The sequence below is a fragment of the Crinia signifera genome, chromosome 7 (assembly GCF_055691185.1).
Source record: "Crinia signifera chromosome 7, ASM5569118v1, whole genome shotgun sequence".
In the NCBI taxonomy this organism is placed as follows: Eukaryota; Metazoa; Chordata; class Amphibia; order Anura; family Myobatrachidae; genus Crinia; species Crinia signifera.
Window position 1 is genome coordinate 41580862 of NC_139223.1, and position 17462 is coordinate 41598323.

Here is a 17462-nt window from a genome sequence, read left to right on the forward strand (position 1 = left end):
GATTCTGATGTCTGTATACTGACTGTCTTAATGCCATTCGCAACATAACTGTTGAAATAAATGCATGGTTTAAACCATTTTTTATTATTATTTTTTTTTAATATTTAGTCTGTTTTTTTTTAATTCAAAACTAGTAAGCCCACTCAAAGCTAATGCTTTGAAAGCTAGTAGATGTAGTTTTCACTTGCTGCAAACAGATGGCAGTGTTTCAGTGCAACACGGACACTATATATATTTTTTGCCAGTGGCATGCCCAGTGCTAATGTTTAACTCTCCCCATGTGTCTGTGTGTTACTCTGGAAAGTGTAAAATCACTTTTCATTTTGTATTACTATTCAGATTGATTTAATTATACAAAGTAGGATTAATGATTACCATTCATTTATTGTTCCTATTATCAATTTAAAAAAAGCTAATAAAAAAATAAAAAAATTTCCAACCCTGCTATGACTTCTCTCAATTTTACTGTTTTTATTGATTTTTATTCTTTGATTTGTATTTACAACTTTTGCTACTTCACTGGTTTACCATGTTTGCTTTGCAATAATTTTTAGCTCATGGTTCCAATTGACTTTTAATTTGGAACACGGTTCAAAGCCAGGTCGGATCCGGGATTTTGGTCCGTTCACACTATGGTGCCGACCCGCAGTGTAAACGGGGTCGGCGCTTGGAGATGGCATCATGACCATGACCCCCTCCCCCCAGCCTCTGCCTGCGAGGTGAATGGATGCTGCACACAGGCATTACCCCCTCCTTCCCGCCTCCGCACAGTACAGCAGAAAGCAGCGGAGGCTGTGCGCACCCCCCGCCAGACCTCCATGTGCGCCCTCATTGCTGTAAACGAGAGCCGCGTTGTATTACCCGGCATGCCTGTTTACACTGCCCGCTACCTAGGTCCTGCCCGTGTTTTACCCTGGTCAGAACCTGGGTAGAAGTCACGTGTAAAGGGACACGAGTTAACCCCTTTTACACCGCCGTTGACCCGGGTTTTAGCGGCGGTGTGAAAAGGGTATAACATTGCTGATTTATTTATTATTTTTTTTTTAAACCTACAGTATGCATAGTTATGCTATTGTGGGTCTTTTTGAATTACCTTCTATTATGTTGATTTTTCAAATCTTACTAATGTCTTTTGTGTGCTTCCTATAAGCATCTGAGAGGCATTAGTAATTTGGGCAGCTTTCACTTTTATGCAGATGGAGTGCCGCCTGACTTCAGTGGGCGTGCGGTATTTCAGACTTTTTTTTTTTTTTTTTTAAGGGACAATCTTTTATAAGGCATGTCTTTGCATTGTAAGTGATTGCCACTTTCGATAAGAGGCAAGTCCCGCATGTTCCCAAACTCTCTCTCACTAAGCTGGACGTAGTAATTACTTTGGCATTCCATGGTTGGACCACTCCCATGTGACTGCTGACCTCTCTACCTCCTGGAGATGGTATTGCCGCCGGGGCAGACCATGCATGTGCAGACCCCCGGCTGAGTGCATCCAGAGACGGGCTCCTTTCAGTGCAGGGTAACACATCCCCGCGATAGGATCGCGTATTACAATGCGCTCCTGTCGGTAATATTCTGCCCAAATCACATTGTATATGCAATCCTTAATAAATGGGCCCCTATGTGTGACAAATACCCTATTCTTTGTGGGAATTTTTTGTTATTCTGTCCAAGTTAGGATTTCAGAGGAGTCAGTCTGAGCCCAAGAAATTCCTAAGTACTTTGACGAACTCTGTTTGAACTTCAGGTATGAGTTCGGCCCATAACCAGCATTGCATTATCACATTGGCTGTGTTTGATCTTGCAGAACCTGATCAGCAAGATGTGGCTGGGGGTCCCCTCTGAAGAGAAGATGGAGATCCGCAGCTCTCTGCCCAAGCTGCTGCTGAGCCAGCACAAGGCTCTCCCGGGCTTCATTTGCAACAAGCTGTGCAAGGTCATCGTGGACATGGGCAGGCAAGACTGGCCGATGTTCTACCACGATTTCTTCACCAACATTTTACAGGTGAGATCAGGCCTTGCCCTCCATCATACACCTGGATAGAGAGAGTTTGTGCAGCACATCTTTACCATGTGTCTCCCCTTATAGATGATCCAGACTCCCAGTACCACGCCGCTCGGCCTGATCATGTTGAAGACGGCATCTGAGGAGCTGGCTTGTCCCCGGGAAGATCTCAGCGTGGCCAGGAAAGAGGAACTTCGCAAACTGCTGCTAGAACAAGTGCCAACAGTGCTGGGACTGCTGACGGGTATAGGCTCTGACCAATAAATGAATAGTCATCATTGTAGTGGGAGGGGACACGCATGTCCTGTTTGAGCATTTATTCCTAATATAGGTCCATGTAGTGATGTATAAGGGGAACACAGAAAATAAGCGCAGACAGTATGTAAATTCACCCAGGCACATAATTACAGTATGCGTTTGGCATAATTATTTACATGAGACGAAGGGCGGAGGGCCCTGCTCAAATTAGTGTGCGGGATTTTAGTTTTTTACATTGCCTTGCAATTCCATTGTATTATAATTTGCTTTGTGAAACATCTGTAAATTGATATGGTGACGACCATTTCTTAAAATGTAAACTGTTCCTGTAAGTTCAGTGTCTCGTTCTTATAAAACACTTGTTTATCACTCTCACAGGAGTCCTGGAAAGCATCTGGGAGAAGAACAGTGTTACTGCAGCCACACCTCCGCCCTCCCCCACCGCGTCAGATGCTGGTAAGTAAGTGGCTTGACCTCTGAACTGTTATGGTGGAGCCTCCTGTAAGTGGAGTTCTTCCTGTATCTCCGCTGCGTCGTCCCCTGTTAGTCGTGCTCTACTAAGCCATTAACAGTCTGTCTAGAAAGAGTGTTTGTTAATCTAACTTGAGGATATCCTAATCATTTTGTACACCTATTTATTTATTTACAGTTTTTTATATAGCGCATACATTTTACGCAGCGCTTTACAGAGTATAGTTGAACATTCACATCAGTACCTGCCCCAGTGGAGCTTACAATCTATATTCCCTACCACATGTACACGCACACACAGACATTCAAGGGTTAATTTTTGTTGGAAGCTAATTGACCTATCTGTTTATTTTTGGATTGTGGGAGGAAGCCGGAGTACCCGGAGTAAACCCACGCAAACACAGGGAGAATATACAAACTCCGCACAGTTAGGGCCATGGTGGGAATGGAACCAATGACCTCAGCGCTGTGAGGCAGAAATGCTAACCATTACACCATCCGTGATGCCCCTTCTATGACATCAGTGGGTCGCCCATCTAATTGTACTGTGTATGTGCCATGCCAAATCGCCCAGCATGCTGACCTGATCCAGTGGTCTTGGGGTTTTCTTACAATTTAATGTCTGCCTACACTGCTTGTCCAACAGATTTTTTACAGTGTTCCTTTATGGCAGAGGAGCGGGGAAATATCTCCTCCCCAGGGGTGGAACCCATGTACTGTGGCCATATACTCAGCGTGATATCTCACGGTGTAGCTAGAATCTGCGCTAATTTCGCTAATGTACCTCCATGTTTTTTTGGCCAGCTTCATGTGTCGGTGCCCATTGACCACAGCAGGGACAGCGCTGTCCCTACCTGCACCAGCTTCTGGCTCAGGGCTGCAGGGAGATCCCGTGATAGAATACTCGTGCCTAGTGGGGCTGCCTGGAAGGAGTGACGCAGGCCGCCGGCACTAAGCCGGTGAGCTTGTGTGCTCTGGAGGTGATTGCCGAAGGACTCTGGTAGACAAATTGTCAGTGCTGCTCATTGGTGTAGTTTATACTTTGCCTCGGGAAAGCAGGAAGTGCTATAGCGGCAGGTTATGTGTAGCTATAATACATCTCCCCTTCTGCTGTCGGCTACAGAACGATTATCTTGTAACGGAGGGGGACATCTCGCTATAGATCAGTGGGAACTGTGTGTCTTATTTCCTTCCTGTTGACGAAAGTGTCTGTGGTTCCCTTGTGTAACTCGGTCTAATGGTTTCCTTGTCAGTAGGTCCCAGGCTGCTGCTCTGGCCCAGCAGGGTGGTAAGGGCGGTCCCAGGCACACATCTTTCACACGCTTTTACTTTCAGATCATTATTTTACAAGTAGCAAAATGTAACCTGCAGTAACTAGATGTGTAGGCGTTGTCTGTGTACTCGAGTAAATGACCCCCTAATATAAAAATCCTGCTATTAAATTGGATAATCTGAGGACTGTGCATTTTCTGAGCTAAGCCAATGCTCCACCTATTCATTTGCATGTGATTTAAGGCGCTTGGTGCCCCGCTGTATTCCATTAATATGCTGGGCACTGCTGATGTGGGTGTCGGCCTTCAATATTTTTTTCCCTTTTAAAAACTCCACTTTTTTTGCTAGCTCGGGACCCCCCCAAACTAATTTGGGTAATCTGCACCAGGTTCTCTCCCTCTCCCTCTCGGCACCCCACACAAAAGAAACCCAGCTTATAGGGATCATTTCCTTTCTTGTATATCTTCATATCCCTAGCTTTTGACGTGGGTGAGGGATCAAGCAAACAGCAGCCAATCCGATTGTTCACAGCAGTGCAGAGTATATCAGGGTTTGCAAATGGTTATATTTTAGGATTCATTAGCCTTTCTATCTGTGTGATAAGATAATATTTTTGAGGACAGGGCCACATGTGACCAGGACAATGCCCTGATGTGAGGAGGGGAGTTGGAGGCAGCAGTTAGCCAAAGACTTAGAGTAATAGGGTGGAAGGAGAGCAGAATCGCCAAACAGCACAGAGTTTATCAGGAGAGGACAGACAGTATGCCTGATTAAGGATAGTCACGTGATCGGTAGTAATTAAAGTTTTTTTTGTTTTTTGTCAAACGCTCCTGTACATGAAATGATCGTAAATCTGATCTGTTCTTCTACGCTTTAGAGAATTACAGATTTCTTTTGTGTCTGTGTTATGGGTATTGTCGCTTGTTTTGCTAATTATCGCGAGAGTTAAAGAAGCTGAGCCACAGGTTGTATCCCCATCTTGCCCATGAGTCTGTGGGGTGTATTCAATGCCGGGGGCGAGCTGTGACCGTGAACAGTGCTGCATGCTCGCTGTCACAGCTCACCCTGTAAGTATTCAGCTGACACACACACACCCCCCCCCTCATACGCCATTTCCCCCTTGCTCTGTTTATGTAGCGAGGGGGAATTGGCGTATGTGGCGGCAGAAACAGTGAGACTCGCTGCTAAATGCAGCGGGTTCTCTGCATGAGCCGCAAGCCTCGCTGTTTGGGGGAATTCTCGCTGTCCTGTGACAGCGAGGATTCCCCCTGAACATTGAATAGGGTGAGCGGCCGGCGCGGGGGGGGTTAAACGGCAAGGACCGCTTGTTTTCTGCGATCCCTGCCGTTTAACCCCCTCGCCGGCCGCATTGAATACGGGCCTGTATCTCTATGCCATTATTAGAGGTCATGTTTATGTCAGAGGCCTCCCCAGTGTATCCTGCTACGCCACAAAATCCGCAGTGTTTCTTTCCATGCAGAACCTTAATGCTTTCTACATATGACCTCCTTGGATAACTCCGATAGTTAGATGAGTGAGTGCCAGCTATGGGCAGAGTGTGGTGGCGGTTGATAACGCGTCCCTTGCTGGAGGTGTCCTTGGGATGTTTTGGGCTGAATCAAGGGCATAGATGGACATTAATAAGGCTGTGAATACTAGTAGCTATAGAACGCCGACCAGTAAATATTACTGTATTGTAGTGAATTATGAGCATAAATGTTGTTGTAGAATTCCCTTTTTGAATGACTCACAATTACCCTGTTCATATGGTTACATTGCAATTCAGCGCCTCTGTATGTTCGTGCCCGACCTCTTCTTCATTCTGGTTCTTTGCTTTTTTTTTTGTCTTCTAGATGATCTCCTCAGTAACCTAGTACACACCCCTGCCTTGGCCAAACAGCTGAGCCAACCTCCGCCAAGCCTGGAGGCCGAAAGTGAGCGCATCTGTTCCCTGGCCCTCGAGTGCCTCTCCCACCTCTTCAGCTGGATTCCCCTTTCCACCAGCATCACCCCCTCGCTGCTTACCACAATCTTTCACTTTGCCCGCCTCGGCTGTGATGCCAGGTCACGAAGGACTCCTGTTACCCCCAACTCCTCTGCCACTCATAATGGTGGCAGCAGCAGCCCTCCTATACCTCTGACATTGCCCACCTCTCAGCGAGACCGTGACCGGCTAGGCGTCTTGGCAATGTCTTGTATTAATGAACTGATGTGCAAGAATTGCGTCCCCCTGGAATTCCAGGAGTACCTGTTACGCGTGTGCCAGCAGACTTTCTACCTCCTGCAGCGGATTACGCGGGAAGCTAATGCTCACAGCGTGCGCAGTAGGTTGGAGGAGCTGGATGAGAGGTAAGCGCTTTGTTCAGGGGCCCTGGTCATTGTTTAGGGTAGATGCAGTGATGAACTCTCGGATTTGGGTTCCACATAGGAAATTCTTTAAATGAATACACTAGTTACCCCCATTGTTGGTGCTGAGTGTGGATGTAGTAGGAATGAATTCAGGGGAAGGGGTTTGGCATTGGGTTACTGCCCAGAGATCCTACCATATATAAATGGGCAACAAAATCAAGGTCCTGCTAGAGAAAATACATCATGAAATATATAAAAATAGAGTAAAAAGTGTATACAGATAAAGAAAACCAAAAGATAAGAAAAAAAAACTATATATTTATGTGCATATAAGGCTATGCACGCACACAAATGATGGTCAGAGAAGCAAAAAAAAAAGTTTTGCTACCGGTTTGTCAGTCCCGCCAGATGTTAAGGGCCACCCAGATCGGGCCCAGTGGCTTCTTGTCGTCATCCCAATGTAATGCAGCTCACAAGGGCATGCCAGGAAGTAAATGAGTATAAGTTAATGGTACAGAATTGCTTCTATCCGATCTTCATTTTAGCGCCACTATGTTGGTGTGGAAATTTTGTCTTCAGCATTGACCGACACCTGGTTTTGCCAATGAGCCATGTTGAAGTATCATTGTGTGGGTGCATTATAGATTGGGCCCTCACTTATATGCACGCTTTGGTGTTTATTGACCACTCTATCAGGATGGTGAATTTTCATATAAGCTTTCTTAATACAACGGTCAACAATTTTGTGTGAGTACCCTCTATTAATAAAGCGTTTACGCATTTCTTCAATCTGTATCCGTGCCATCATATTGTGCAGCAAACAAAGGAATTAGGAAATGGACACATTTTTGTTTATTAAGTTATGGTGTGGCGTATTACGGTCCATACTCTTGAGGAACACTCGTAGGTCCTAGATTATCTCCCTGTTTAGAAAGCATTGCGTTAAGGAAGTACTAACAATGAAAATTCATGTTATGCCTAAATGTAACACTCATTGCATTAAGTTTCTCCACAGTAAAATCATGCTACATGCCTTACCACAAAATCAATACCATCGAAATATCTGAAATATTTTAGCAATCTTTTACTGAATCTTATATAGTTATGATGCTGTTCAGGTTGACATGTAAATTTTGGTATTTGACTGGGCGATGTTGGACCCCATTGCTGTCCTTTTTTTTTTTTTTTTTTTTTTTTTTTTTTTTTTTTCTTTGTTCAAAATACTGATTCATAAATTTATTTACAGTTTCTTATACAGCGCAGCATATTCCGTTATGCTTTACAATTGAGAATTAAATAATTTGTTTTAATGATTTCAACAGGTGGTGGTGTTTGTCAGGCCCCAATTAAGCTCACATAAAGCCCCAATTCTTTGTTGGTGAGGGGTTATAGTATAGAGCAATTGAACACCTAAAGTACATAACTATGTGGAAGGTGGATAATCTGTTTTTTTAATCTTCGCTAGGAAGTCTCCTGTGTCAGGAATGTAACTATCAATCTTCTGAACAGTAGGCTGAAAATATTGATCGAAATATAGTGCAAGTGGCTAAAGTAATGACGCCCCCTTGGCCAAAATAATACGTCGGCCAGGAGGGTTCTCCAACCGCTTGTAGATTTTAGGTATAAATAATGGGTACAATTGGGTAGCTTACCTCAATAGACCAAGACCTTCTGATCAATCCAACCCAACTTTAACCCCCAATGTCAATAGGTCATCAATAGTCCATTTAAGGACATGGTAGGGTTAGCTCGTAACTTATTGTAGGTCTGAGTATCTGAAAGTCGTTGGACTCTGTATTCTATTGTGTCCATTTGGTTTACAATCATTGTGCAATTATCGGTGGGCGGATTTTGATTTTTTTTTTTTTTTTTTGTCGGTCTATAAGCATAGGACATAATTTAATAGTCTGGCCTACTGCATCTTCCTTTTTTCCCATATCTTACTGTGTACTCCTAGAGAATGTACTAATGCTAGTATTACGTGAGAATTTTGAATGTACTTGGTTTACTACACTTAGAGTCTTTGGTATATCTGGAGAGTTCTGAAACAGTTTATAAATCTTCACTTTCTACAAAATATAAAGTCAATAGTCCATTCAAATGGGTAATGTATGGTGGTAGGGATGAAGGCGAGGCCTAATGCTAGAACTGGTTGTTTAGTCTCACTCAGCATTACTATAGGAGGTTAAGATAAAAATATTAGGTTGGGTTCTTCCACCCCACCCCTCATGTCTGACTCCTGATGCCCTTCCGCGCTGGAATGGGGGATGCGTGGGTTGTCTTGGTTTTAGAAAAAAAATCCCTATTTTTGTCATTAGGATCTGAAACTTCACCATCAGAGGATGAAGGAGTAGAAGAGAAATCAGTATGTATCTGTGTAAGTCATCTTGGTCTACGTGGTATTCTACCACATCCCTCACTGGGCTCTCCTACTGGCCAGCGATACACCTGGTGATTTTTGTAAGCGCTATTAACAATGTCAAGTTTCTGCAATTTGAAAACCACTAGCTCCTGATCTGATTCAACTTGATATTTGATCCTATCCAACCAGGCCTCGCTCTTGTCTCTCGTTAATTTCTTAAGCTGTAATGCTTTGAAATTTTCAGTCTTTCTGGACTTTTGAGTTCAATACTCCTTTTGAGGGGATCAGGTTAGCTGATCAATTATTCAGAACACCGCATCACCTAGTGCAGAACAGGGGTTGGTCCTGCCCAAGGTGGGAATGTTCTGGGCTCTGAATCCTCTTTGTATTTTCTTATTTCTATGGAAATCACTTAAAAATTGACCATGGAGTAAGAGGTCAGCCTTACGCTTCCTCTGTTTAAGTATTCTAAAATAAAGGTCAGAGCAGGTCTTAGTGGGTAATTCATTGAACTCAATGTGTTCAAAGGTGTCATCAGTCAATAAAATGAATGTATTTTGGGATGATGTAAGTTTTCATTAAAATTAACCCCAAGGTGTCATGTTATACAACATTTCATATACATCAACAAAATGGAAAAAGTGGTCAGACAGCAAACCTCAAATACTATCAAACACCTAGACTGCGGTATGGGGAAAAAAAACACGAAGAACTCTATAGTGCTATGTAAAAACAAACCAGATCTTTGTCTCTGAGGACAGGGGGGTATAGGGAAGGAGGGGCCATGGACTGGACTTCTTCAGACTTTAACTCCTTGGTGCCCAGATCCTCCAGTTCCCCACCATACCCATGGTTCCAGTATCCACCATGGTTTCCAGGGGAAAAAAAATATTTTACAGATAAGATAAAATTGGCCTTTTTACCCTGAACAGAAACAAAACCACTCTCCTAAATCTAACTACTCATGTTACATCGGCCCCAGCTGCAGTGCACATAGTTTTTTCTATTTGCTAAAAAATGTGTTTTGCAGTCAGGTCTTAGTCTCATGGGCTGTGCAGCTAAAAGGACAAATGTGCAGCGCCACCTGTGACACAAGGAAAGCTTTCATCAATACAGCAGTGGTAATACCCAAGTCACTGAGATAAAACTGTTTTTGGCAGAATAACAAATCTGCTGCAGGAATAGTTATTGCGGCCAAAACCCCCCCAGAAAAATAGAAGAACTAAACAAAATGGATATATTATATTTCAAATAGCCTGTAGAACTGCCTGGCCTGTTATGGGGCAGATGTTCTAAGCCTTGGAGAGTGATAAAGTGGACAGAGATAAGGTTACAGCCAATCTGCTCACAACTGTCATGCTACAGGCTGTGTGCTGTGCTTAAAAACTGTCAGGAGCTGATTAATTTGAAATACTAACCCCCAAAGGGGCATCCACACAGGGGGGATTTCAGCCCCATGTCTACTGGAGCACTGATCGCTCCTTGTGTATAGCCCCAGGCAATGGCTTTCCTGCTTGATCACGAGACTTTGACTTTAATCATTAGGCAAAGCTCAGCACACATCACGGTGTGCACTGCGATGTGCACTGAGCAATCGCACTTAAGCCCTTTGCTCAGCAAAAGAGCTGTGTCGTCCCCCCCCCCCTACCATGTGTACGGGGCTTAACATAAGTATTGCTAATTCAGGGGAGGCTAAGCAAAACACAATTTCATTCTGCATAGGATAACTACTGAGAAAATCTGAGCAATTAAAACTAAATGTCTCCCTCTCCCCCTGAACTTGAATGAAATGGTATACAAACAGTCATCCGTGTGTGTGTGTGTGTGTGTGTTTAGTTTTTTATTTAATTAAATACCTTTTGGTGAAGTCTGTATACAAACTGTATATAGATTCCCATTGTTTTGAGATTAAATGTCTGAGAGGCAGGACCAGTATGAAAGGGTGTGGTACAGGGGTCCGACAGTCGGGATCCCGACTGGCCAGACCCAGACAGCATGGTGAGCGCAACTAAGCCCCTTGCAGGCTCGCCACGCTGCGGGCACACTGGCTTACTATGCGAGCTACCTATTCTATTCTCCCTCTATGGGGGTTGTTGACCCCCACGAGGGTAAATAGCTGACGGCCGTTGGGAACCCGGCTGTATGTGTTTTTGACAGTCCGGATCCTGACGTCGGGTAACAGCCTGTCAGGACCTCGTCTGGCACCCGTATGAAATAGCACCTTTGGGCTGAGAGAGTGCACCTACGGATGACCTATGGTTGGATAGGATAACCTGTTATATGGTTAGGGGCTTGATTTGCATCTGTTTGTACACACATCTTCTAATTGTCAGCCATCAGCACTGACTTTTTCTATTACATTGACCATAAATAATTTTGAATTGATCCTGAACCACCATGCTGAGGGTGCAGTTTGGGAACCACTGGCCTAGGAGGTTTTTATTTTCTCTCTAGAAGTAAATTGTCTTCTGCTATTGATGTCTGATCTGTATTGGTTACAGTTACGTGGAAAAGTTCACGGACTTCCTGCGGCTCTTTGTTAGTGTCCACCTGAGAAGGATCGAGTGTAACGCCCAGTTCCCTGTGGTTGAGTTCCTGGCACTTCTCTTCAAATACACTTTTCACCAGGTACTTCTGACTCGTAGATCCTTCATTTCCCAAACTGACCGACTGTCCGTCTTTCTTCTGCTGCACACCTGATGGTTGTATATGTCTCCGCAGCCAACACATGAAGGTTACCTCTCGTGTCTAGATATCTGGGGGCTCTTTCTAGACTATCTGACCAACAAGATAAAGAACCGGTTAGAAGACAGAGAGGCCATCATGAGCAGGTGAGGGCACCTGAGTCCAGTCTGTTAGGGTGTGAGTATATTCAAATCCTGGGATCCATCTATATACCATGCTTTGTCGGCAGGTACGAAGACGCCTTGGTGCTGCTGCTCTCGGAGGTGCTGAACCGAATCCAATTCCGCTACAACCAGACACAGCTGGAGGAGTTGGATGACGAGACACTGGACGATGATGTAAGCCGGGGTTTCAGATTATAGGTTGACGTAGCTATGGTCAACACTGGCAAAAGGTCTACATGAGTTTTTTCATTATTTTTTTTTTTTTCATTATTTTTTTACATTTTCATACTTTACCATGCAAGGGTATACAGAAAAAGAAAAGGGTGACTGCGCTAAGTATGTGAATGAAGTTGAATAAGATTAAACTATGTTGCCAATCAACATGTGAAAAATATTTAATAATGACAGATAAAACAAGGATTAAAACACAATTAAATAGGACGATAAGAATTAGTTATCTTGTAATGAACCCAGTAAAATGGCTAAAAAAAAATAAAAATTTTATAGCAAGATAGAAATCTGAAAAACCAGGGGGTGTAAAAGGACTGATATAATAGTCCATACGGTACCGTATTAAATGAACCGGCCGGTTAGTGATGAAGTCCTGTTTCGATTGTATCTCTCCTCATTGACATATAGCTGAATCGGTATTTCTCCTCATAAATATATGGCTGTATGGATGGGTATGGGTAACCCCACGGGCAATCTTGATGGAGGATGCAGAACCCCCTGTAGTTTTTTTGGCCCAGTAAATGTTGTGGGGTGCCTCTAAATGGGCGGAGATCCCAGTAATGATGGTCCAGCAGAAAAGAGGTTTTGCAGAGATTTTAAACAGGCACTCAGCAGAAAATTAGTAGGTCCAATTGAATAGGTCAGTCAGCCCCAAATGGTTTCACCAACGCGTTTCGCTCCTCTTGGGAGCTTTTTCAAGGTGTGACTGTAGTTGAGCCATGCTGGGGTTTTTATACCCTCACTAGTATGGTTAGTGGGAGGGTTCATTGGCAACTGATTAAACAATTAAATAAATCACTTATTAAAAACACATATATAATAAAGTGGATGCATGAGCAGAGGACAGGAGTACATAGAATGGTTATTTACAATTAAAAACGAGTGTTCTAAATAGATAAAAATAGGGAATATAAGACAAACAGTGTTTGATGCGCTTCCGGATGTCCGGAAGTGACGTGTTTCCGTCTAATGGAACGCACGGCACCTCCGGTTGCCATAGCGATGAGACGCAAGCGTCTCCTTCAGCCGGAGCTCGGTGCAACGTCCGCAGCATCGCTCTTGTCCCTCCTTTTGTTATATATAATATTGTATGGAGGTAGGCATGCTGCGGTAGTTGGAGAATAGTTTTTTTCTTTAGAGACAGACTGTTGTTAAGCATATTTATGCATATATGGATATCGGAGAACCGGTGGCCATTTTGGAAGAGGGCAGGCATAGGTTTATCTATATATATATGTATGGATATCAGCCGTTCTGATGTTGGGCATAAAGATATCTTTTGAAAAGAGTAGGTGGAGAATATGGATATTGGAGAGAGAGAGATAGGGGATATATATAGCCAGAAGTACTAATGAAAGTTTCTGAGAAGACAATGGATAACTAATAGCAGAGAAAAATTGTGTACAAATCATTTATATCTAGAGACCACAGTTATATATGTATATATGCTTATATCAATTTAGCAGATAGATATAGGACTTTAAATAATGTTTATGGTTCGGTTTTCTTGGCAGATAGTAGCATTGTTTCACAAATCGGAACATCTGAAAATCTGAACAGTGAATTTAAACCAAATAGACACATATATAACCGCATAAATAAGCGGATAAGTAGAGATAATGCCTAGTGTAATAGATTGGGGTTCTGATATTTTATTTTTTATTGATTTTTTATTTTTTATTTATTTTTTATATATATTTTCTATAATTATCATAAGGGTAAGTGTTCCAATATTAACGATTCTATAGGGGTTGTGCTGGTATATAGAGATGGTTTATTTTAAAAGGATTAATTAGGGGAGAGAGGGTCTGTTTATTTACCCCTTTTTTTGTTTACCATGCAAGGGGCCTCTGATTGGGAACGTTAAAGTGTGTCGCGTGAGGCACCTGGCCGAAGCATGGCGAGCGAAGTGGTATACTAATGGGTGCATATACTCAGGTGTGGTCATGGATGTCCAAAAAGGGGCCTTTGTCCAGTGTTGACATCCCCCCTTTTTTTTTTTTGGTCGACCCCATTATTATCCACCCCCGTAAGCAGGAATTGTGCAGATGGCACTGGGAGACTTACTTTGGTCTATACTGGACTTGCTGTCTGTGGAAATGTTCGGTTAGGATCACTTGTGTCTATGTGCTGACCCTAGTCTTGCGTATTAGACATCGGGGTGTGTACTGTAAGGCTGTGCGTCCAAGAGATTCCATACTGACCTCTGTGTGTGTTCTTGTTCCACAGCAGCAGACTGAGTGGCAGAGATACTTACGCCATAGCTTGGAAGTGGTGGCCAAAATCATGGAGCTGCTCCCCACCCATGCCTTCACTACCCTGGTAATCGCCTGATTCTTTCCTCCATTCAGACTCATGTTAAGTTGCCATTTACACCCGTTTGGCCACAAATTGTAGCATGTGGCTGATATAGACCAAGGGTCTGATTCAGACCCATTCAGATGGGGCCGAATTCGGAACAGTTTCTGATGTGGGGGTGGGTCTGTGCAGAAGCAACACCCTCTGCGAACGCCATGTCAGGGGAGGGCGGGGCCAGTGTTTTAGGAGCGTCCCCATGAAAATGCTGGGCATTCCTTTTGTGATCAGCGGACATCTGAAAAGGAAGTATTGACTCTTCAGACCGAAGGCTGCGCAAATCATTCGATGGTAAGCAACCATCGAATGATTTCTCCAGCCTCATGCAAGGGGGATATGTACGCTTACACATCTGCACACATGCAAATGCGGTCATTTGTGTGGCAGGCATTCGGTCAGGCGGCATTTACCTGTTCGGTAGACTGCAAACATACGCAGTCTAGCCAACAGGTTTGAAACAGGACCCAATTTCCTGTGTGTGTGTGTGTGTGTGTGTGTGTGTGTGTGTGTGTGTGTGTGTGTGTATGTGCGAGCGAGAGATAGGGGAGTTGGGCCTCCTCTCTTTCAGACTTGGAATCATTTAACTGTCTTCAGTTTGTCTATACGCCGCTCTAGACCAATTTGACATTGGGCCATGTCTGTGCACAGTTGCTGTGTGTTCCTGTAAGTCACAGCGTGTCCTCCACAGCCATTTATAGGAAGAGGAATAGGAAATCCATAGTGAAAGCCTAAAAATATAAAAAGCTTTTGATTCTGATCCAGTGTTGGGAAGTTGGCAGCGCTGACTCGTCTCCTTCCTCTATTGTACGTGTAAGACTGTCATTCTCTCAATTAGTAATGTCTGTCATCCAGTCCCTGCATAGGGGACCCAAATTTATTTTCTTAAATACCCAGTTTTAGGTACTCAAAGATTATTGCAAGTCTGGTAGGTGCCTACCCTGATATTTCTCTGAATGACGCCATCGCGTTGGCCCTGCAGCACAGCCGGTGGGCAGGATCTCTACAGATATATCTGCGTATCTGGCTGTGTGCACCTTTTTGCTGCAGGGATAACCGGTGACTGACCTTTCACCTGGGTGAGCACATTTAAATGGCTGCCCAGTTGCGAAGTAAAGAGAAAAAAAAAAACTGCTTTTATTATTTTTATATATATATATATATATATATATATATATATATATATATATATATATATATATATATATACATATATATACACACACACACACACCCCCCCCCCCCCCTAACCTGGTGTTTGATGCTACTATTTATATTGTTCTTCTTCCATTCCCGCAGTTTGCTGCCCTGCAGGAGAACCTAGAGGTCTACCATGGGTTGCAACGGTGTATAGTGAACACAGGGTCAGGTATGTATTACCGACACATAGTTAACCACACGGCTTGTTACACGTCATTATTTTATTGGGCAGTGTAGAGAACAATCTCTGGCTGGCACAGTGGCTAGTATTGCTACCTAGGAGTACTGTGGCAGAATGCTCAAATCCAAGATTCTTTGCACATGGTGAGAATATTTAGTGTGACGTGATTTATGCGGTATTTTGACTGACTGGGGCGTCTTTTTTTATTTTTTATTTTGCTGCTGTTTGATGGTATTGGTGGGCATAGATGGTGATTCTTCCATGTGGGATGATGTGGCAGAATAATCTTGTATGGGATGTTTTCTGGTCAGGGTTCTGCAACATGAGCCATCACACAGGGCACTGCAAGGCAAGGGGGCGCTGTTCTGCAGCACCTGTTCATTTTCTGGTTTAAGGTGCCCATACGCTGGGGCTGATATAAATGTTTGGGTTTTTTTTGGGCCAAACTTTTGAAACCTACATTGCCTTCAAAGGTTTGTTTCAGTGCTCATAGTAGAAATTTAGAAGTGGGCGTATAGAAATTTTAACCCCCAACCCTCACTTTACAAACCCCCCCCCCCCCCGACACCGGGTGGCATAGCATCTTACCTGACATCCCCCGCCCCATACAGCAGCAGCTCACCTGCACTGTGAAAGCAGTTCCTCGTCAACTAGGCTGACACTCTAAACTGTAGTGTTGATCTGGCCATGTGGTGAGCGCAGCTGCTGATGGATCCAGCAGATGCATGAAGTTCTCTGTAGCCGCTGAGGCTATTCTATGGACTGGAGGGCTGCTGCTGGTGGCGAGCGCGGCGGCGTCTGGCCTCCCTGCAGGCCAGGCCCACAGACTCCTCACTTCCGCCGCAGCTTCCTCCCTCACTTTCTGGGTCTAGTGACCGCTGCAGCTTCCATACCCCGTGACTGCGGCGCCTGATCCAGACTCTATCCCCCAAGTTTGGCGGTGACTTCATACTGCACAGCAGGGGGGACCAGATGCGCCCATCCTGACTCCCATCCCAGCGCGTTGCTGTCACCAAACAATGCTGCTGCTGTTCAGCACTGGGATCGCATATTCAATCCTAGCACTGGTACATTCTATAAATGGACAAAAACGAAACTGCCATATGCCGCCCCTCTTCCAGCACTGGTTTGGTTTTAATAAAGGTGCAGTTTACTTATCTACCGTCTATTAGAAATATGGTTTTTGAGAAGTTCCCCATGTCAGAGCATAAATATATAGAAGAGATATTGCCTAATAAATGCAATATTTTTTTTCCACCATTTATTATCCATTACGGTCTGGTCACAGATGCGATTTATGCTTCTGGTGAACTAGTAAATGCTGCCTCTTTTTTATATAATAGTATGATGCATCACTCGTAGCGCAAATAAAGACACAGCTCAAGCTTCTTTTAGCATATCAATGTTTCAAGGATATAGATTTTCATCAGGAAGTACTTCCTGATGAAAATCTTTTTCATTGAAACGTTGATCTGCTAAAGGAAGCTTGTGCTGTGTCTTTATTTGAACTACGAGTGCCGCTGCTGCTAGTTTTTCCCTGCTGGGTTTTGCAGGCACCGGGCCAAGATATGACTTGTGTGAGTGCCGCACACCATGGTAATCAGAGTGTGCAGATTTTATGTCTGTCCCCACAGCGATCATAAATGATAAAGAACAATGATGTGGGTGTATATGGACCCTTGATCACCTGTGATGAGGACAAGTGTCCGTTCCTATGAATGTCCCTCTTGTGGATGGAATGTAAATGACTGGCCTTGAGAAATTGGGGTAACTTGGAAATATCTGGCTTTAGAGAGGTGGCGTTCCTCCCAGGTGAAGTGTTCGCCAGTCAAGGTAGAACGTCTTGTGGGGTCAGTTGGGTCAAAAAAGTCCTGCATAGATCCAATTTGAGAATGAGGGACTGGTTCAGTCTTGTTATTTCCTTTAATGTGTGACCAG

The 17462-nt window shown here is 43.9% G+C and overlaps 1 protein-coding gene across 2 annotated transcripts in view; it reads left to right on the forward strand.

Annotated features, from left to right (window-relative positions):
* XPO6 (exportin 6) overlaps positions 1-17462 on the forward strand; it is a 31993-nt gene that overhangs the window by 6586 nt on the left and 7945 nt on the right. The window contains exons 4-12 of one of the 2 annotated variants that reach the window (XM_083152891.1): positions 1802-1999; positions 2084-2243; positions 2636-2713; positions 5854-6349; positions 11213-11339; positions 11433-11542; positions 11626-11734; positions 14021-14113; positions 15443-15512. In XM_083152891.1, the coding sequence (XP_083009017.1) occupies positions 1802-1999; positions 2084-2243; positions 2636-2713; positions 5854-6349; positions 11213-11339; positions 11433-11542; positions 11626-11734; positions 14021-14113; positions 15443-15512 (1441 nt within the window). The remainder of the gene's footprint in view (positions 1-1801; positions 2000-2083; positions 2244-2635; positions 2714-5853; positions 6350-11212; positions 11340-11432; positions 11543-11625; positions 11735-14020; positions 14114-15442; positions 15513-17462) is intronic. The other variant, XM_083152892.1, reaches the window with a different exon arrangement.